The following is a 23,301-nucleotide window of genomic DNA, read 5'->3' on the forward strand; positions in this document are numbered from 1 at the left end:
GGCTGCTGTCTAGAATGCCTGAGGCAGTATAAAAGGGCACAGTCTTTATGCGCCCTTGGCAGCTTCCATGTTTGAATTTTAACAAGAATGAGCTCCTAATTCACTGGGGATTGCACTTGATAACGTTCAGCCTTTCTCCCTGTTGATTGGTGGGGTTTAGTGGAAGTCACAGCACGAATGGGCACTTTTAGATGAGGTTGGAATAAAATACACCACAACGTTATCAGGAAATCTGTGATAGTTGGATAGATTTAATTCCGGTTTTAAATCGAAAAATAAACAAGAATTGGCAATGTTTCTACAAATGGAGGTGCTGGCTGGCATGTAATTGTGCCCTGCAGGGATCCGATAAGGATAATAAACCTTTTAGTGCACGCTTTGAATTTTTTTGTACGTGTCCCTACCAAGGGGGAGGGATGGCAGGCATGGATATTTTAAGGGGGAAGGCAAGGGTTTGTAAAGATGAAACCAGTATAACCAGAAAACATAGTTCCAAACAAAGTCAGTTGCATCAGACTTGCACATGCTTCCTCTATATCTTAGTTGTAATGCTGTGAAGCTGCTGGCCTAAGCCAAACCAGGGAAGGTTGCTTGGCAGCTTCCGCATACAATACAAAATCCAGTGTTCACTCTTGAGAAATCACTGCACTGGAAATGCTTGTAAAAGAAAGCCAGCATAAATATCTATTTAGAAGTGAAACTTAAATGTGTTTGCTCCTTACCTTGCAACTCTCACCATCGTTTAGCTTGCAATTCCAGTAAGTGAGGAAGGGGGCAGGAGTAATGACAGCAGGGACAACGGGAGGGGGCAGGAGTAAAGACAACGAGAGAAGGCGGGAGTATAGATGGCATGGACAACGGGTGGGAGCGGAAGTAAAAACAACACGGACAACAGGTGGGATGGCGGGAGTACAGAGAACACGGACAACAGGTGAGGGGCGGCAGTAAAGACAACATGGACAACGGGAGGGGGCGGTAGTAAAGACAACACTGACAATGGATGAGGTGGCTGTAGTAAAGAAAACAGGGACAATGGGTGGGGGGCAGGAGTAAAGACAACACAGACAACAGGTGGGTGGAAGTAAAGGCAACACAGAGAACAGTTGGGGGGCAGGAGTAAAGACAACAAGTGGGAGGGATGGGAGTTAAAGACAACACAAGTATTAAAAATATAAGTTTAACTCTTCCCACCTTCCTCTAAACAACCCACCTAAAGTCAAAATATTGAAACTTTTTTTAAAAATTGATATATAACATACACAAGCACATTCCCAAAAATAGCTTCATTTTTTTTTAATTATTACAATAAAAACACACAATCATTTGCATAAGAAAATAAGACAAACATATTCTAATTGACCATTTAAATTTTAATGAAATTATCAAACATGTATTAAGTATTATAAGATATACTCCTCTATTTATGCAACAAGCTATCATTAAATAAAATAAATTACATTCAGCCCTACCAAGTGCCACGCATCACCGGTCACAGTAACGCAAATCATTAAAAAGAACTGCATTCCCGCACTGGAACATTTTCTCACCCAATTTTGAGGGCTCTTTTGAGCTCAGTAGCAGTAGTTCTTTGTTTGCCAACCAGTGGAAAAAGTTACTCATTCCTAAGTACAGTGATTATAAGTGTCTGCAGCTGGAATAGATAATACTAGGTCTGGAAAAGTTAACTTTTGTCATGACTAAACCCCCAAAGAGTGTGCACTATTTTATAAAGCTGATGACACAGGTAACTTTACATTTCATGGCAGGCTGCTGCCAGTGAGCAAGCTCAGTGCAAGCAAGAGAATTTGAACAAAAATTAAATGGCACTTACTTCTACAGTTTCATGTTGTGCCAATGGGAATACTTTCTGATATGTATCTTATTACAGGGACTTTCCATCTGTTTTTCATCACAATTAAGTTTTACGCAATGTGTCACACAAAAGGCATGGAAGGTAACTCCTAAGCAGACGTTGATGATGTCAAACATGCGATCTGAAAACTCGGCAGATTTGAACGTTAAAATAAAACATTAAAGTATTAAATCAAACTGAAAAGGTTATACTTTAATAAAAATAATTGTGAATACTAAACAATACAATTGTTTATAACACAATTTTACCAAAATCGATATCATATAAAAATGTTAAATAAAACATTAAATACTTTTTTAGCAAAGTAAAAATAAATTATTCTTACCTGTGACATTACATCCCACAAATTTCCTATTGCAATTTTTTTTAATAATATGCAACTGCAATAATGTTTGCAGTCCTATTAAGGTCGAAAACCTCAGAAGCATCGTTGCAGGATGACAACATTAAGGATTTCAGATTTAGCATAATATACTATGGGTACAACCACAAAATTGTGGAGAACCAAATCCACAGTGCAACCAGATTTCCACAAAGCAACCTTAAGAACTACATCGCAAATAAAAGGCATACAGTACAGTACCACTGTCATCATGTACAACCCACAGTCATTCCAAAACACCTTCATGGATAAAATACCGAGAGCTGTTGACTTTGCCAATGCTTACTGAGATATGCATAGATCTTCAGTTATATAGGGCTACCTGATGGGTGTTTGCAACCCAAGCATAAACATTGGTGTTGCATGGACTTGCTCTGAAATAAAAATTGAAGTTCAATAATGAATGGTTACGATTTAGAAAATAGCAACCATGTGATATGGGTACTTTACCGCTTTGTTGGTGTTACTTTGAAGGGACTCATTAAAATGTTGCCAATGTTAATGTGCATGTCAAAAGTACCCCTTCTCATAATTGCTTCAGTTTTTTTTACTTTGCTTGGGTTAAACTGTTTAGGTCTCGGGCCTAGCGTGCACTGCGCAAGCAGTGTCACGCAGCCAGAGTCCTTTTCCTGGGGTTTCGAAAATGGACCTGGAAATTCCACCTAGCTCGTGCGTGTTATTTCCTAGGTCCATTTTCATTGGCCTTTGCGTGCATGTATTTGTAAAACAGAACACGCAATAGGCCATGGGCGGTCGCGTTGCTCCGCCCATGGCCTATTGGTGTCTGTTACGCGCACCAAAGGCCATATATCTTCAATTATTTCATCCGTCACGGCCGCCATAATTGAATAAACATGCTCGCAGTGGCGCGCGCGCTCGCACCACTCACGGGTTTTTTTTTTTTTACAAAAGTGACGTGCTGTATTCCTTACAGAAGACCTGCGCCTTCCAGCGGAGGACGTCTGCGCGATGCAGAAATAGCTGCTGGTGTAATTTGGGGAGAAATGCCGGTGTTTTCGCTCAGACCATCGTCCTTAGTCCCCTCTGCACACTGCACGTTTCTGTTCTGCACCTGCCGTGAAAAGGCTGCACACCGGCATCTCCTCGTTGTAGCACTATGTGATGAGCCGCACCTGAGCCAGTGATTGAATTGATTCACTGTTTACAGGTATTTGTTTTTGAGGGGCCCTTCTTTCGTGTTGCAACATGTCATGGCCCTGTTTCTCCCCACAGAACAATGCCAGTTACAGTAGTTTGTTGGAAAAAAATCAACACACTGAGCCAAATGAGTGCAGAGAAATTGAGCAAACCAAGCAGAAATCTGCAGAAGTGAGAAATGCGCACTGTAAATACTCCCCTTGTTATGATCGGAAATCGCTGTGCTTAGTTGCGGGTCTCCTGGATGATGCGCAGAGATCCACGTCCTTGAGGTGCTCTCCCAGTGAGCTGAGGAGACTCCCCTTTAAGAGCCTGGTCAAGGAGTCCCTGCTCGCACTGAGGGGGGAGTGCAGCCACAGCAGCAGCAGTGCACAGAGCCAGGGAGACGGAGCCACTGCCTAAGCTCGTGACTCCCTTGACAACTCCTCTCGGAGGAGATTGGAGGCTGCCGCCGCGACGCTGGGACTCACCTTTCCAGCATGCTAACTGACCCTGATTTACCTCAGGAGTTTGAGAGGTGAGTCCGTAGCCCGGCTGGGCACGCAGCCACTCCGAGCTGCCCATGCTCTGCAGCTGATCCCTGTGCGCGGCTGCAGCCTGGGAGCACTCTGTGCGGTGACAGCGTGCCGCCCAGGGTCGGTCACGGGGCTTCCCCGTGCCCAGTCCCAGGACTGCTGGGTGGCCGCCCCAGCCTTCAGCCACGCCAGGGTGCCCCAAGTGCAGCCGGGGACCCCCGCCAAACGTAGCCCCGAGCCAAGCATATGGCGGACGGGGCACTTGCCCCATACAAAGCACCTGCCGAGGGGAAAGCAGAGCCGGCCCCGGATCTAGCATGTGCCCCTTCTCTAACCTCACAGTGCTGCTCACTCCCTCTTGACCACTCTATTCACTATCCACTTTCTCGTCCTGTCCTCCATACTCTCCTCAGCCCCTCCCACCTAGCCCAATGCCCTCTTTTATCCCCTTTCTACTCCTTGCTCCCTCCTGCGTTCCCCTCTCTCTCCTCTCCCCCTCAGTGCCCTTTCTTCCTCTGTCCTCTCTCCCCTCCAATCTCTTCTCTGTTCCTGACTCCCACTTTCCCCATCTCATCTCTCTTCACAGTCCCCTCTGCTTCTCCCCTTCTGGTCCCTGTCTCTTCTGCAACTTTAAATCTCTTCGCGTTCCCCCGTCTTCTCTTTCTTAGTCTCTTTTTATCGTTCAGTCTTCCATTGACAGCCCAGCTTTGCGGCTCAGGAATCTTAGATGTGTTCACCTATTGGCGTTATTAAGATAGCAGAAATGAACTGTTCAGATCACCAGGGCACAACATTTTAACTTACTACTGCCAATGACGATTGTGCAATGATCTGAACTGATTGCGGAGCAGTTACTTTGTCATGAACTAACAGCCTACATCTGCTGCTGGAGGAATTCCTACATCTTCATCTGTGAACTGCTGCTGCTGCTGCTACAGCAATCGTAGCATCATCTATATTAGTGACTTCCTCTTTTGCTGATAGGAGGAATTTGTTGGTGCAGATGCGCTGGGGCACCCTCTGCTCAGACAACGTAATACAGCCAGTCCTCACAAGAGGAGAAGAAAAGGTGCCACCCATGCCCAAATGCTTGCCAGTCTGCCAAGGGATCAAGATCACAACTTGTGGGCTGCCTACGCACACACACACACACACTCATCCCATCTACCCGCCACGCGCACACACACTCATCCCATCTACCCACCACGCGCACACACACTCATCCCATCTAACCGCCGTGCACACACACTCATCCCATCTACCCGCCACTCACTCTGGTAGGTTTCCACTTCTTAGAACCAAGAGCCATCTTCCACATGGGGGTCTTGCAGAGAATAGATACCAGTGTTTACTTTTCAAACCTGCTGGCCCAGCTATCGCTGCACTGGATTTAATATTTCTATAGTGTGCAACAGGGGCCTCGCTTTTGGTACTGGAGTATTAATTTCAGGCTGGAGGCAGTGCTCCTGATAATCATATTACAGGATAGGTAATATTTAGCTCAGTGCTTAATTTGTAAATAAATAAGTGCCAGAGACCTAGTCATGAGGCCACTGCAGCTTGCACCACCCATGGCCTCTGCCAGCGCTGCCAAGTGTGAAAATTCAGACTGTTCCCAGCCCCTGATGCTATAAGAATGGCTTGGGTGAGGTGTAGTCTTTTTCAATGCACATTGAATTAATAAACAACTGTTTACCACACACACATAAATACACACAACCACACCTAACCAAACATGCACAACCACGAGCACAACCAACAATTCCAATCCAACCCACATAATTCCACTACACACCACATGCATACACTCCATAACACATGGCTAAAAGACATTGCCATTTACAATGCCATTAGCTCTAACTCAAATAAATCCGAGACCTATTGCATTTCTAATGCTTGTTTTTTTTATGCATGCAGTATGTGCGGTGTTTGGATACATTTAGAAACCCTATAAGTAGCTTTCGTTTCCCAGCGAATGTCCGTGTTTCCAAGACGATGTGTATGTGAATGAGTAATGGCAGTATTCTGTCTGTAGCCGGTCGGTAGTTCAGTGATCTAAGGAATCTGTATTTGACCTCATGGTCACGAATTTGAATCCTGGTGAGCCCATTCAGCCTTTTTATCCTTCAGAGGTCAAAAAAATGAGTTGTAGCACTGAGTTGGGCAACAATGAATAGCTCTGATTGTATTGCCACAGCAACTTAGAGTGCATTGAGCGTTTCACAAATGCACCTAACATTAAGTTATATAGTGAGACAACAAAATCATGCACTGTATAGCTGTAATTGACCTAACAATTATTTATTTAACTGATAAAAATGTCTCAAATTAATACATCGTTTTGAAATGGACACACCTGATGTAATTCAGAATTGTTTGAGGGTTTTTGTATATGTTAGTAGGGTTTGTTACACCTACCTCAAATAACATACTGTCTGCATGTTTCGTAAAAATCAGCCACTGTTTGTGACTCTGGGTGGGTAACAATAGTCTAGGAAGTCTGGTGCATGATGCAGAATAAAACACACAATTTACCTTATTTCTTTAATGCAGAATCCAACCACTAGTATTTTTTTTCCAGAGAATGAGCGGCAACATCTTTCAGTTTAAATAAATGTCTTTTAAATAAATGTCTTTTTAAAAAAATATATATATATTGTTTTTTTAGCCGTCCTCGATCCCCGGGTGATCTGTTGGCATTATTTCGGTACCCAAGAGATCCTTATACCGTTGAACGCGCACGTGCTGGAGAAATATTTGAAAGAACCCTTCAACTCATTCAAGAGCATGTCCAGGATGGCTTAATGGTGGACCTGAATGGCACAAGTTAGTATTTCTTTTCATACCTTTTGTTCTTTTCTTGTAATATTTTTCCTGCCACACACATCCTGTATTGATGGAGCAAAGCAGGAGCAAATAAATCAAGAGATGTAGCTAAATTCTGCTTCCAGGAAAAGGCGAGTTAGGTAAAGTAGGACCTCATTACGTGGTTCTTGGTAATTTAACTGGTAGTTCCTGTCCTTGGTATTACTGATACTGGCTGGGACGGTACGACTGAGGCATGGGAAAAAACACCCAATTAGTTGGGCTTTAAGAGTCTACGCAGCAATGGCAATAACGAGGGACTCAGACTTTTTCACCTACGATTCTACTTGTTCATCATTCACAGACACATCTTCACTCAGATTTCAAAGTCGGAGGCTCGGGGCAAACAGTGCTGGCCTGTGGTGTTTCCACATCTGCATTTTCGGCAAGTTGTGCGGCATATTCTTGTCACATTCATTCATACCGATTTTGGTACTTTAACAAACTTAGACTTTGATATAGAAAGCAGCCCAATGCTCATATCATATCATTTATTTTTAAGAAAGAAAGGTGTAAATATTCCACAAATATTTTGTAAGGTTTTATTAGCAAACATGAATCAATTGTATATTGCTTAAGCACGGGGCCACCACTTTATTCATGTTATTATTACTACCCGATCGTATAAATATTTATCTAAAACAAAATGAATTTTGCACAGCAGATTACAATCCTAAAAACAGAGACTACTGTTTGTAAAATTTGGTTCTTTTTTGTGCATGGCTGTTTGATTTTAAAACCTGTTTCCTGGAGTTCATTGTCAATTCTGTTCACACTCTGAAGGCCGCTGGAAGCATCCCCTCCCTACCAGAAAAAAGCCTTGCAGAATAGGATGCACCTTGTATATGTGTGTATGTATGTATGTATGTGTGTGCGTGCGTGTGTGTGTGTGTGTGTGTATATATGTGTGTATGTATATGTATATATATATATATATATATATATATATATATATATATATATATATAGTGTGTGTGTGTGTGTGTGTGTGTACGTATAGCACTATGGAAGTACCTCTCTAAACGAGATTTACCCGATGCATGTTGGCTACTGTATGCATTGTTATCCACTTACCAAATACATACTTTTTCAGACACTTATCACTTTGTTTTCTCCTCCCAAAAATAAATACACAAATTGTTGGCAGCGTAAGTGTAACTCTTCATCCTATCTTTGTTTGACATATATAGTGGTTACACCTTTCACATCAATTATGTTGTATTCTATACTTTGATAACAAGAGTTTTGGTCTGCTTCACTCGCCTATTAATTATTTTGCTTCGGAAACTTTAGCAATTGACTTGAGACATTATCAGTCACACTTTGGCTCAGCCCATATGAGTATTTCCGCGTCATCATTTTTGTCTTGACTGGATGTGTTCTTCTGACACTATTCTAATACATGGAAGACTATTTTACAGCCATCGAACAGCACAGCAGCACTTGGGAGAGAGCACTGATAAAAGCATCAGAAATGGATATTTTAGAAAAGAAAGCAACCGTTTTTAGCATCCATTTTTCAGATGGTTTTTGCCCCGGCAAAGTCATTAGCAGGCCTTACAAACCTAAACCCTTTTGGTTTTGCCCATGCTTGTCTTTTTTTTTTAATAACTGAAACGCATACTTTCGATCTATACTTTGGCTTAATGTGCCTGCACTTACCAATATGGCCTCTCCATCCTTTCTTTACTTGGTGAATTAGAGTACTCGCATATGTTAATCAAAAAATTAGAAGTTTTATATGTAAGTGTCCACTTGGTATATTGGATTATACCTTATATCATTGGTTGATTCCGCAGATGCTTACTTTGATAACCTCCCTAAATAATAAGGATGTTGACTCAAAGTAGTGATGTTTATGCATTGCTTTAAAATCTGCCATCACTCTTTCTGCTCTTTTCTGTAACGTTTTCCTTTAGCAAGTTCGGTTATGCTCTGGCCGGTGGCAAGGTGGTAGTAATTTTGGCAGCTGGTATAAAGCTTTTTTCTGTGTTTTACTACTTTGTGCCCATCTTTGTATATTTGTGCTTTCCTTATGTTCATGAATGAATGAATGGTATTTTATACCGCGCATACTTAGCCCCAAAGAGCATCAAGGCGCAAAAAAAACGGACAGACAAAAAGTCCAGGCTACCAGGTAACAGTACCACAAGACCGCTAAGAGCTCGATTCGTTGTATGCCTGGGAGAAAAGCCAGGTCTTCAGATGTTTCCTGAAAACCGCCAAAGAGGACTGGCTAGAAAGCTCCAGGGGGAGGGAATTCCAAAGTTTTGGAGCCAAGATGGAAAAAGCTCTACCTCCCCATCTCACCTTAGCAAATCTGGGAACCGAGAGCATGTTCTTTGATGATGACCGGAGAGTTCTCGAGGGGGTATAAACCCGCAGAAGAGACCTAATTCCCTCCGAGCCTGAGCCATATATAGCACTGTGGGCCAAACAAAGAAGTTTAAAAGAGATCCTAGATGGAATTGGTAGCCAGTGAAGGTCCCTTCTGGCTATGGTTGCAGAAGAGCGTCTAGGAAGGTTTAAGACCATCCTGGCCGCAGCATTCTGCACCATTTGAAGACGGTGAATAGAGCCTTTGCTAATACCACTGTGAAGGGCATTGCAATAATCTAGCCTAGATGAGACTAGGGCAACTGTTGCTTGTTTCTGGGCTATCAGGGACAGATAAGGGGCGAATTTCCTGAGGATTCTAATTATGCCACAGCAAGTTGACACTGTCCTATTTACCTGGGGGTCGAATGATAAGGTGGGGTCAATTAAGACTCCAAGATTCCTGGCGGTAAGAGTGGGACGGGGGCATGTAGTTGGTAAATTAAATGTATTTTAATGCTCACATCGGTACATTTGTAGCTTTGTACATTTGTCATGGGTTTCCATTGTGCAGCACTGTCACTAATAAAATACTTCATTTAGTTTCTCGAGGAATGGGAAACATGCTATGTCTAGGGAATTAATGTATGCCTTTTGATTTAATCTTTTTCAGTAGATGTTTCTACTCTAGTTGAAAGCTGTGCTTCCATTCAGCTCTTCTGCTCTACGATCAGCCTTCCAAACCCTCTGGGAGTCGTAGTCATTGTTTTTCTTATACACTTTGCCCAACTTTTCTTATATAATTTACCCAGCTGTTTCATTGCAGTCTTCCAACAAGGATCGTAAAAGTGTGGTGTTTTGGTTCATCTGTTACTTAAAATTCATAAATATATAAATTGACCTCGGACGATAATCCAATATGCCAAATGTTACAGACGGCAATTTAAGGCTGTTAGAAAATTTTATTTCTGAATCTTTTCTAACTTACCTTACCTTCCCAGTTATCCCAAGCACTTACTATTAGTGCGGAACTCCACTTTTAAATTCATGGATGGTCAGTTGATTTTTAATGTGTCATTCAATATATCTTTCATTATATTTCCCATTTACAAACACATTTAGATAGTCATCTGCATGGTACACATGCAGAGTCTCATATCTGAAATGCAAAACATATACTGACAGGTAACATCTATTGCTGAATGTTGCTCCTTTGGGAGAACCAGAGGTAACCTTGTGAAGAAATAGGGTGCATCATATGGTGTGGTACTTCAACCTCACGGTGTAATACACTTAACAACCCCTTTAGGACCCTAGGGTTTCATCCGTCAAACTCTCTTCTCAATCAAGGGTAGCTGTGGCCCTGAGCAGCAAGGCTTATACAGAGGAACAAGTGTAAAGCCTTTAATTTCATTGTATTTATTTTCTTTATTCGGTTCACATAAAGGAAACCATAAAAGTACACAGTAAAAATAGAATTTTAAAAACAGTATCTCATTTCACAATAACCAATCCCAATAACAAAGCGTGGGAGCTTTGAGAACCAGTGCAGGCTCTTTAAACCTTAAAAGAAAAATCTACTCAATGGTCCGCCATGTTAGTGATTAAAATGAACTAGCGCTACTGTTGCGTATACCATACAGTTTACTCTTTTCTGCTATTGGGGTGTCTCTAGAAATAACTTTTAAAATCCCAGAACCACTAAACCTAACAATAGGATGGTTAAAATTCATGACCATAAACTTTAGCAACAATAGAACATTTCTAGTCTGTGTTCATTGACATATGAGCCCGAACTGCGGTTTTTAGAAACACCCCTACGTAAAAGATGCTTTCATCATCAGCGAGTAGGAGCAACTTCCAGTGTGATTCTCTGTAGGCAAGCCTTTTAATTAGGGAAAGTAAAATTCTTTTAGTGTATGTAGAGTAAAAACCACAGAAGAATAGAGAGTGTAGCATGGATTGGCCAGCGCTTTCATTACATGGGCAGGGGGTTGGAGTTCAAAATTGCCTGAAATCCTAAGGGGAAGTATAACATATATTTCACTATGTCCGCCCTAAAACTGAACAACAGACATCTCAGCCATCACCCTGAAGGTTTAGTTAGATACATCGCCATTATTCTGTCGACTAAATTCCTATATGCTGATACACTACTTTAAGACCTCATTTGCTGATCTGTCAGTCTTGCGAGAATTGTACAGAGCCATTTGAAGCTCCTTTTTACTATCATTTGCCGGTCCTTCCAGCTTTTCAAACAGGTGAGGGTATCCTACTTTCCATAGGCAAGATTCCACGGTTGCCAGCCATGGGATACACTTGCCTTTTTCACAGACAAGACAGCCTAGAATAATATCTTTGGTGAGACTTACCTCCATTTTTCTCCATAAGGCGTGCCATAATAGTGGGGGGCGGGTGTATATGTGATCCTCAATAAATGGGATATTCAATTCCCTTTCGGGAATGAAATTAGATGTGAAGATGGGCACCCCTAATCTCTTCTACAGAACCAGTTTTTTCCACTTTAATTGAATTACACTTGTTAATTACCCAAACCTCTGCCCCGTATGTGGCTATTGGCCTGCACTGCATTTTACAAATCTGCAGGAGAAGGAGAGCGCCTCCCTTCCTTGGCTGCGGCAAACTAAGCAGCAAATTAACTGCTCTTGATAATTTATTGCCACTTTGTGTGACATGTTCGGTCAATGAACCATTATCTGTGAACGGTATTACCAGATATGAAAAAGCGCGAGTGCATTTTAGAGAGTGTTTCCAGGTTCAGTTTCTTCGGGTCACAGGGCATTATATAATATTTATTAAAAGTGGTGTGTAAGTCTAGGGATTTCATACAATTTACCAATCCAAACACTAACTGTTGTAGATCCCTTGCGGTACATGCCATTAAAACTCTGTCTTAAGTATACAACAGTGAGGGACGGAAACAGCCCTTAACTTTGGGGACGTCAGGGGTAGAGGTAAGTAAAAATGGATGAAGATCATTTATATATAAAATAAATATAATTGAGGCTAAAACACATCCCTGTCCTACTCCCCTGAAGATTCAGACTCCCCTACTGTATTTATTCTTATTCTAGCCTTCATGTCTCTGTGCAAATAGGCTATAAAGTGCACCAGTGCTGAATCCATGCCAAGGGTTAAAAGAATAGACCACAGCTTTGATTAGTTTATACTGTTGAACACTGTGGTCAGGTCCACGAATGCCGGATATATTGGGGAGTTTTATGCTAATGTATATTTGCCTATCAAAAGATTACGATTGCGGCATTGCTCTACCATACCAATCTTTGATCTAAAGCCATATTGACATGGATACAAAATTTCTTTCTCAGTTGCCCGTTCTTTAATTCGATTATAAAGGGCTCTTACCAGAATTTTTACTGTTGTGTCAATTAATGAGATTGGTCTTTAACATCTTGGCTCCAATTGATTCCCTTCTTAAAAACTGGTACTATTATTGAAGTTGACCATGTTCTTGGTATGGGGGAGTATCCTAAACGGTTAAAAACATTCAATAGCAACAGGGCCTAGAAACCTGGGTTATATTTAAGAAGATCAATCGATAACCCATTGGGACATGGGGCCTTTCCCACAATACTCTGATTTATAACCTCCTCGAATTCCCACACAGTTATTTCTAATGGTGTAATATTTGCGGGTAGTGTGTATTCAGACTGTGAACACTAGTGCATAGATGTTGGAAAAGTGCTGCTCCCAAGCCTCACAAGTTATGTTGCAATTAAATGTCTCCTATGTCTGCTTGAACTGTTTCATTTCCTTTACTGCGGCCTAAAAAAGTTTGCTTTTCTTATTCTGGACAGTCAAGGCTAGGCAGTCCCATTGTTGGTCTGGGACTTCCTTTTTTTTCTTGCAGCGGTTACTTACTTATAAATGTTCCTGGGGATGGCCTTAAGAGCATGGCATAGTTGGCAGTTGACAGTCGTACATTCCTGGCTTAACTATTTTGGTTTACTACTGTGTGTTTTTATAGGCTTCACTAGCTCTATCTTAATGAGCGAGCAAAGTTGTTTGAAGGATGCGGTCACTTGAATGTGCTGTATGTTCTTCGCTAAGGCACCCCATGACTACCAGAATATTCTCTTTAATGATTTTCTGGAATAAAGTAGCAGGCATGGTTGCCTTCCATATTAATCTGAGGCGTTAGGATGACGGTTCAAGGCTAATTGCTCTGATTTCAATTAAATAGTGTGGTTTGGGGGCCAAGGAGAGAACAACCTCAACTGGGTTGTGATCTCCAAAATCAGATGCTATAACTTTCCCAGTGAGCAGTAAACCCTCCAAATTTGATGATATGAAAAAATAGTCAAGTGTAGACATATGGCCTCTGCCCCTAAAGGTAGGCAATCCTTCTGAGCGATTACCTAATACATCCATAACATTATTTAGATCATAAGAGGCCAAGAAGGAGTCCAGCTCGCATCCTCTAGTGCCGTATCTGGTCTGTACACATGGAGGAGTGTTGCTACAAACAGTATTATTCGGGGAATAAGAATCGGTATATACTAAGCTCAAGCTAGAATACAAATCACCAACCGGACAAAAAATGTCCAGTTGACCGCTATCACCTATGGCACCCTGCAGAGACAAAATATATTCAAACAGAATTGGAAAATTGGAGTTAGGTACATTTGTAAAATCATCGTTATAAAATTCAATTAGGTATATGGTATGGCCCCTTTTGTACGTCACTGTCTATATGTTATTATCAAACAACACTAATACCTTCAGAGAGTCTCCTGCATAGATATTCACCCAGATAGCTAGCCCTGCAACAGCAGGGCCTGATTTCAAAGGTATTACTAAGTTGGAATGGCAGGTAAAGCCATCAACTAATATTTTATGCTAATCCAGGTCTCTTGGAACATTAAAATGCCAAATTGAGTGTAGAGAATTTAAATAGCACCAAACAATTGAAAAAGAAACGACACAACACTCAAGAAATCCAACACCAATTTATAAAAACAAACTGCCTTTTTATAGCAATTTAAACACTAGAATGAAAAAGATTCACTGGAAGGGTCCGGAGATATACAAGCAATAATAAATAGATACAATTTCACTCAACCAGAAACAATACTTGGCAAAGTCTGTGATTGGATACTTAGAAGCTTTTTCATGGAAAACGTAGGTAAGCCATCACAGTGGTCCATTAGAAGTACTTGGAGCAACCAACTCTGACAGGGAGCTAGTCAGGAACACCAGCAGGATCCTCAAGAACAGTTACCCTCACATGTGAGGCAGTCCTTCATCAGTTCCAGACACTTTATCCGTGTTGCAATGGATTCCTACAGAGTTGCACTGATGCAAGAGATGAAGGATGCTGAAGATGCTCTAAGAATGCTGTGGATGCGATATGGTTCGCAAAGGTCTTCTTGCAGGGATTCCTCAGTCCACAAGGATGGTGAGGGTGCATGGTTGTAGGGTCGATGTCCCACAGCGTCCTCTCCAGTCTGGTTGAAGTCCAGTCACCACTATGCTACCAGTTGCCTGTTGTCGCAGTGACAGGCCAATCCTACCTGAGTCTATAACTCACCTTCTAAGGGTCCCAGCAACTCTCCGACAGCACTTCTGGGCTCAGGTAACTCAGGTGCAACTTTGATCATAGGGTCTTGGTCCTCGGTGCTGCATGGTGGCAGTGGTATCGGCTTGAAGACTTTGGGCTACCAACTTGCCTCAGCGGGCTTCTTCAGCTGTTGTGTCTCTGTGCTGCGAACAGGAGGCCACTCAGCTGGCCTTTGGAGTTCTCTTGACTTAATTAGGCTCTCCACAAGGTGCAGCAGGTGCAGTCCTAGTCAGTGCAGCTTCTCTTGGCTGGTCCCTCTGTGCATTAGTGCAGTTATTTGGTCCTTCTTTCAAATTAGTTGAGTTCTGGGTGCCCTATTTATGATCATAAAATTGCCTTAAGGCAGGATGGGGTTGGTAGCCAATGGACTACCGGTTTCCCTCCCTCCTTATAACCACTTCCTGGGAAGTGTGGCATCTGGCTATCCTAGGATGCACCATTCTGCTCACTTCTAAGACCCCTCTCTCAACACTCAGAGCTCCTTAGTCCATGCTCAGAGGTATGGTTACCAAAGGACTACTGGCTTCTCCTTCACTGTCCGTAGTGCTAGTCTGCCTACCTAAACAATATAGTGCCTCTCTCCTAAGTGTTACCCATTTGCCCTTCAAAAGTGGTTTCTCCTTTGTAGCTCACCTTCTGGGATAACACTTGTGTGGCTTCCTGCAGGAAGGAGGTAACAACTTTATACCATGAAGGTCCCTATTGTGTAATTTCCTGGTAATTGTTAGCACATCTCCCCAGAAGTGCAAAACGCTGTCTGCACTAGAAGCAAAGTGTACATCTGTAAATAGCACTGAAAACCTTGGACAACTAAAGGGGCAACTTCCAAAGTTGCACTTTGCCCACCAGACATTAAATTCAATGTAACCATTAAATCTGATTTAGTGCACTGATTATGTTGATACAAACAATACCATCATTAGTAGTCCCATTCAGACGTTAGCAGGGCTGGGGTGCCAGCCTGTGACTCTGTACTTGCCAATGGGACTGCTAGATTTCCACATTAAAAACAATAATTGACATGTTTTACTGCTGGAACATGTAAAAGTTCCACTTTTTGGGGTGCCTTTGGGGTTGTAAGGCCTGCCATAGGGGTGACTTGCATACATTAAAAAGGCAGATTTGGGCTCTGCCATTACCTTATTTGTCAGGGTCAAGTTAGCAGTTTTAAATTGCCCTTCCAGTCTGCAGTGGCAGACTAGGAGCCATGTTTTTCGTTGTCCCACTCAGGGTTGCACAATGAGTTCTGCAGTCCCTGGGGGATGCTCTAATTAGCAGGCCCTGGATTTATCAGGTACCATATGCTAGGGACTTACAAGTAAGTTAGGCTATGCCAATTGGGTTCAAACCAATTAAATATGCACCATTTTAAGTGTCTGAGCGCATGCACTGAGTCCTGTTTATTAGGGCTCAGGACATTTCAGAGCCATTACACCAGTACCTAGCAATCATAATGGTGGCAAAAAGTGGTGTCTAAACATGATAACAGCCTGCTTCTTTACAAACCCCATTGAGATATTTGTTAAAATCCTCCTAGGCAGAAAGCAGCCTTTCACCCAAAAATATGATGCAGATATTGATAACTAATAGACCCACTTATACCTTTTAATGGGATCCCAGGGCAATTAGACATCACAGGGCTTTAATTGTAGTACTTAGTAATGTCTACCACTGGTGTCCTGGGGCCACTGTACAGTTTCACTCCAATTGATTGGCCAGTTCTCATCATTTGGCACTTGACTCTCACAGAATAGAGAGATTGAATAACCAAGGCTTACTTGAGGAGATGGTGTGAGGTAAGACACACAAACAACTTCACAACATATAACAGGTAATCAGTTCATTGCCCTGACAGGTGTTAATTTTAGAAACCAAAGTGCCACATTTAAAATATTGTTTAACAATTTCTTTAATTTAGTGTTGCATTAGGATTACATAAAAGATGAGATACAATTATCTTAAAATACAATTTTTGTCAAACTGTTGCTACCAGAATTAGCAATTTTCAGGAAATAATAATCTTACTTAAATAAACATGTTAGCTTAATGAAGTTTCAGTTCAACCTATATAGACCCACATGAAGCATTCTCTTTTCATTTAAAATACTTAACGCTAAGACTAAATATAGGCATTAAATTGTAGAAATGTTTACCATCTTCCGGGCCGAGATAGGGCTCCAAAAGCAGTTATAGTTCTTAAATATTTGATGTTATTGTTGGTTTAATATTGACACGTGTGACCAATGTTATCCCACGGGAGAGCTGTCTCTTTTTGGGAGGAGTTATTCACTGACTTCTCTACTCAGAGTTCCATCTTGTGCAGCCTTCATTGGGGATCGTCCATTTCACTTATCATATTTAACATGTATAATCTGAAAGAGACACGTTAGTGATAGATTCCTTACCTTAGAATATCCCCAGGTGTCAGACTGGATCCGGAAATTTTATGCGTAGCAGTACCCATGTGCGTCGGTAGGCGTCGTCCGCGGCTCCGTGTCCGTCGTCGGTGTCGTGGGCGCCGTGATGACGTCCTCGGAGTACTTAGACGCCGCCTCCACGTGCTGACGTCAGTTCTTTTTTTTTTCCGCACCAGCAAGCGCTGATCCGGAAAAAGTGGTACCCTTTGTCTATTTTTGATTAAACTTTTTCGATCATTTTTGATCTGCTTCGAAGTCTGTACGACTCCGATGGTGCCGGTAGGGATGCCTGGGTTCAAACCCTGCGCTGACTGCAACCGACTGATGTCGGTTACCGACCCCCATCGCCGGTGTCTTCATTGCCTAGGCCTCGACCACAACGACAAGGCCTGTTCCGACTGTCGAGCCCTGACGTCTAAGGCTAGGCGGGAGCGGTCCCGCATAAGCGACTCGAGCTCCGGCAGTCGGCCCGCGCTGCTCGAGGTCCCGGTCCGCGAGGAGGTCGAGGGACAGGTCGCGGGGTCGGACCCACCATGGCTCCGGGAGTCGTCCACGGTCTTCCGGCTCCTCAGGTAAGCACAAGAAGTCGAAGAGACGTCATCGCTCTTCTGACTCCCCCCCCCCCCCCCCCCCCCGACGCTCGCTCGATGCGGCCGGGGGTTCGAGCGACAACGCCCACGCGGCGTGCTTCATACCCGCAGGTCCCTGGGCAGAATGCGACGCCGTGGGAGATTGATGACTTCCTCATGGCCATGAGGTCGCTCGCTCCTCCGTCGGGCTCCGCGTCGCCTTCGGGCCAAGCGGTCCCGACTGGGTCCCCACGTGGGCCGGGTGCTTCGCAGGGCCCCACTGGATCCGGTTCCAGATTCGGTTCGCCGCCGGTCCACCTCGCCCCCGCCGGCCCCAAGGGTGTCGCCACCGGTGCCGTCCCAGGACGACGCCGTCCCTGGTCTTGCCCTCGGTTTGGGTCTGGCGTCGGAGCGGCGCCGCTCTCGACGCCGATGGGAGATTTCTATTTCTATGACCCGGACCCATCCTTTGAGCCTGAGAACCAGGTGATGGGTGACGAGGCGGACTGGGAGGGGTCTGAGGACCCTCTGGCACGCGAGTGTCAGTATTCTATGTACTGGACAGGAGAGCTTGGCAGTGGTCTGGACACTTCGCCCGACACTGGTTTTGTCTCCCCTTCTAGCGTGGCTACGGAGGAGGGGGCTGCCTATAGCGTGGTGCTGATGAGGGCGGCCAAGGCCTTGGGCCTTGACCTCTCCGTCGCGGCCGTGAGGACTAACCTCCTCACTGAGGTCCTTAAACCGCAGGCAAGCTCGGCCGAGCCTCTGCTGCCATTTAATGAGGCCCTATCCAACGTTCTTCTGGGCACTTGGTCCAAGCCCGCCACAGGTCAGCCTGTGGATAAGAACATGGCCAGGCGCCACCGCCCGGCTCCGGGCGACCCTTGCTTTCTGTCTACCCACCCCACTCCCGAGAGCCTGGTCATCTAGGCTTCTAATTCCCAGACCGCATTCCAGTCGGCTCCCCCCGAACGGGAATCCAAGAGGTACGAGCAATACGGAAAGAGAGTGTTCTCCTCCCTGAGTTTAGGATTGCGGTCAGTCAATACCGCATGCCTCTTGGGCCGCTACACCCACTCTCTGTGGGATACGGTCGCGGACGTGCTGCCAGAATGCCTGGCGGAGGTCCGGGCTAAACTCGGCCAAGCCCTTGTGGAGGGTCGAGATGCGGCACGTTATTCCATCCAGAGTGGGCTGGACACTACTGACTCACTGGGCAGAGCGATGGCAACGACGGTGGCGATTCGTCGCTACGCCTGGTTGAGATCTGCCGACTTCTCGGCTGATGTCCAAAACACACTTATGGACAAGCATTCGATGGCCGTCGCCTCTTCGGCGACAAGGCGGACCATGCGCTTGAGCGCTTTAAGGACTCCAGGGCTACGGCCAAGTCCTTGGGCCTCTCGGCCCCGCGCCAGCAAACGGCTGCCTTTCGCTCCTTTCGTGGCCAAGAAAGGGGCTCCCCATACGTTCTGCCAGCCACGGCCGCAGACTACCATCCAGCGTGGTGGGCGGACGTGGAAACCGCCGTGGCGGTGGTCGGGGACAACGGCGAGGCCAGTCCACACCTACCCCTGCAGCATCCGCCTCAAAACCCTTCTAGTCCGTGCTTTCAGGCCCATGTGAAGCTTGTGGGGGGCAGGGTTCGCCATCACCACTTCGGACAGGTGGGTGCTGCAAATCGTCCGAAGGTGCTACTCCCTCCCCTTTGAGGCATCCCCTCCAGCCATGTCACCGCAGTGCCACCACGTGTCGGGGGATCACTTGAGACTTCTACAAGTGGAAATTACGGCCCTCTTGGCCAAGGGGGCCATCGAGTGCATTCCTGGGCCAGAAGTAGGGTGTGGATGTTACTCCCACTACTTTCTGGTTCCCAAGAAGGTCAAAACGGGGCCTACACCCTATCTTGGACCTACGGAACGTAAACGGCTTCCTCCGGAAGGAGAAGTTTAAGATGCGGACATTGGCTCAGGTCTTAGCTGCCCTAGACCCTGGAGACTGGATGGTAGCGTTGGACTTGCAGGACGCTTATTTTCACAACCCCGTCCTGCCGGCCCACCAGCGTTACCTGGGTTCACGGAGGGCCACAAGCACTTTCAGTTTACCGTGCTCCCCTTCGGCCTTACCAGCGCCCCTCGGGTGTCGAAAGTGATGGCGGTGGTCGCAGCTCATCTGCGCAGGTTAGGGGTTTCAGTCTTCCCCTACTTCGACGACTGGTTGTTGAAGGCGGGCTCTCCCCAGACAGTCGTCAGCCACCTCCAGACTACGGCCGACCTCCTGCACCTGCTGGGGTTCTCCATCAATGTGCCGAAGTCACACCTGTGTCCCTCTCAGAAGCTCCTCTTCATCGGAGCGGTTCTAGACTCGGCGAAGTTTCTGGTTTATCCTCCCGAAGAGCGGGTTCGGGATATTCAGGCTCTGATTCCGATCTTTCAGCCTTAATCCCGAGTCTCGGTCAGGTTGACACTGCGGCTTCTGGGGCTGATGGCCTCCTGCATCCTTCTGGTGCATCACGCCCGGTGGCGGATGCGGGCTCTGCAGTGGGACCTGAAGTTTCAGTGAGCCCAGCATCAGGGCAACTTGTCCGACCATGTCTTGATCTCGGAGGGCACTGCAAGACAGTTGCAGTGGTGGCTCACGGACCGCGATTGGGTCAGCGGCAGATCCCTCTCCCTACCCCAACCGGAGCACGTAGTTGTGACAGACGCATCCCTTCAGGGCTGGGGGGGGCACATGGGAGAGGCGGAGATCAGAGGCCTCTGGTCTCCGGCTGAGTCCCGGCTCCACATCAACCTTCTGGAGCTGCGGGCGATTCGGCTTGCACTGAAGGCATTCCTCCCCTCTGTCCGGGGGAGTGTAGTGCAGGTGTTCACGGACAACACCACCGTCATGTCGTACTGCAACAAACAGGGCGGGGTGGGGTCGTGGACCCTATGCCAGGAGGCTCTGTGCCTCTGGCAGTGGCTGGAACATCAGGGCGTGACCCTGGTGGTTCAACACCTGGCAGGCTCCCTGAACGCCAGGGCGGACGAACTCAGCCGTCGGAGCATGATGGATCACGAATGACGTCTGAACTCGGACGTGGCGCAAGGCCTCTTTCAGCAGTGGGGAGAGCCTTGGTTAGATCTATTCGCCACAGAAGAGAACGCGCAATGTCGTCAAATATGCGCGTTGGAATTTCCAAGGCGGCACTCGCTCGGAGACGCTTTTCGTCGCGAGTGGAGTTGCGGTCTGTTGTACGCCTTTCCCCCTATACCACTTCTGCCCAGAGTGCTGAAGAAGATCAGGCGCGACCGGGCCCAGGTTATCCTTGTGGCTCAGGACAGGGCACGAAGATATTGGTATCCAGAGCTACTCAGCATGTCTGTCGATCCCCCGATTCGTCTGCCTCTTCAGGAGGACCTTCTGTCGCAGCAGCAGGGGACGGTCCTCCACCGGAACCTGTCCAGTCTCCACCTCCATGCTTCGAGATTGAGCGGCAACAGTTGAGGCCATTTGACTTGCCTCCTGAAGTCTGTAATGTCATTCTGGCAGCCAGGCGTCCCTCCACAAAGTCGGTATACGCCAACAGATTTGTGGCATTGTGCACAGCAAAGGCTGTGGGTCCACTCTCTTCCCCCCTTTGTGAGGTTCTCCTCTTCCTTCTTTCTCTTGCCCAGCAGGGCTCTGCTCTGGGCACTATCAAGGGCTACCTTTCTGCCCTTTCCGCCTTCTTAAGGCTACCTGATCAGCCATCTTTGTTCAAGTCCCCAATTGTAAATAGGTTTTTGAAGGGCATCACACACATGTTCCCTCCTGTTCCATTCGTGATGCCACAGTGGGACTTGAACCTTGTACTTACTTATCTGATGTGCGCTCCTTTTGAGCCACTTCATAACTGTCCTCTCCGCCTTCTTACTCTGAAGACTGCTTTCCTGGTTGCCATCACCTCTGCCAAGAGAGTGAGTGAGATCCAGGCTCTTTCTTCCAAACCTCCATTCCTTTCTGTCCATCCGGACAAGGTTGTGTTGCGGACAAGACCCTCTTTCCTGCCCAAGGTAGTCACAGCCTTCCACATCGGGCAGTCCATCACCTTGCCCACCTTCTTTCCGCCTCCGCATCCCTCGAAAGAGGAAGAGAGGCTCCACCGTCTGGACCCAAAACGTGCGCTCTCATTCTATCTGGATCGCACACGCCAGTTCCGGGTGGTTGACCAACTCTTTGTTGGTTACGTGGGCGATAAGAAGGGACGGACGGTGCACAAACGGACCATCTCTCGGTGGATCGTGTTGTGCATCCAGGCATGCTACTCATTGGCTAAAAAGGAACCTCCTGTTGGGCTGAGGGCCCATTCCACTCGGGCCACGGCGACTACTACTGCCCTGGGCCAGGGAGTCCCCTTGCAGGACATTTGTCAGGCAGCTACGTGGGCCTCGCTGCACACATTCGCAAGACACTACTGCCTGGACAGCCAAGTCCGGAGGGATGGCTTCTTTGGCCGTTCCGTCCTCCAGGACTTTCTGGTGTGATTATTGGTTCGCAGACCCACCACCGGGGTTGGTATTGCTGGGGTATCTATTCTAAGGTAAGGAATCTATCACTAACATGTCTCTTTCAGATGCACAAGTTACTACTTGTGTAACAATCTATCTGTAAGAGACATTAGTTAGTGATAGATTCCTTACCGACACACCCATCGTCCCCGTTCTGCGAACCGATATCTAGGGTTAAGGTCATCCCCTTTCAGGGCGCTAGTTTCATGGCACCAGTGTTGGTTTTTATCATGGCTCTGCGTTTCTGGCGCGGAAAAGCTGTGTATAAGAACTGACGTCAGCACGCGGAGGCGGCGTCTAAGTACTCCGACGATGTCATCACGATGCCCACGACGCTGACGACGGCCGCAGAGCCGCAGATGACGCCTACCGAAGCGCATGGGTAATGCTACGCAAAACATTCCCGGATCTAGTCTGACGCCTGGGAATATTCTAAGGTAAGGAATCTATCACTAACTAATGTCTCTTACAGATATATCGTTACACAAGTAGTAACTTGTGCAACACTGCCATTACCCTATTCAGCATGTATATGGTCTGCCTCTATAAGAGCTTGTGGCGTGCAGTTTGTTTCTTATGCAAATGATATCCATCTGATTCAGTGTTTTAGCTATTTTCTATATGAGCTTCTGCAAAACCTCCTGTCTTGTTTATCTGGCAACTAGATTCAGATGGGCATAACTCTGCTGAAGTTATACACCAACAAGACTGACGTTCATCTCTTAGCACAAGATAATTTGTGAATTTACACCCTGCCCACAATTATATAGCCCCACCCTCCCTGGTTGCTAGGATAACAAATCCAGCTTCACCTGTTTATAAGGAGCTGTTGATTGGAGATCAGGTCGATGTGCTTTTCCCACCAGATTAAATTCAGAAAAAGGCCCTCCATTTTCTCACCCAGAATTTCCAAGCCAAGTGGTCAATGTAGGAATCTTCTGCAGGGCAGATTGTGTCAAGGCCCGCTGTTTGGGGCTTCCACTTGGTACTGTCCAGCAGCTTCTAAGGGTTCACAACACAGTGGTCTGAATTGTTTTTAGATATAAAAAAGTTGACCATGTTTCAGAAAATA

General features: G+C 45.8%; 1 protein-coding gene across 2 annotated transcripts in view; it reads left to right on the forward strand.

Annotated features, from left to right (window-relative positions):
• Window positions 1–23,301, forward strand: part of PXDN (peroxidasin) — a 740,799-nt gene that overhangs the window by 498,205 nt on the left and 219,293 nt on the right. For both annotated transcript variants that reach the window (XM_078647879.1, XM_078647880.1), the window contains one exon: window positions 6,597–6,754. In XM_078647879.1, coding sequence (XP_078504005.1) covers window positions 6,597–6,754 — 158 coding nt within the window. The remainder of the gene's footprint in view (window positions 1–6,596; window positions 6,755–23,301) is intronic.

The sequence above is a fragment of the Lissotriton helveticus genome, chromosome 6 (genome assembly GCF_964261635.1).
Source record: "Lissotriton helveticus chromosome 6, aLisHel1.1, whole genome shotgun sequence".
Taxonomy (NCBI): Eukaryota; Metazoa; Chordata; class Amphibia; order Caudata; family Salamandridae; genus Lissotriton; species Lissotriton helveticus.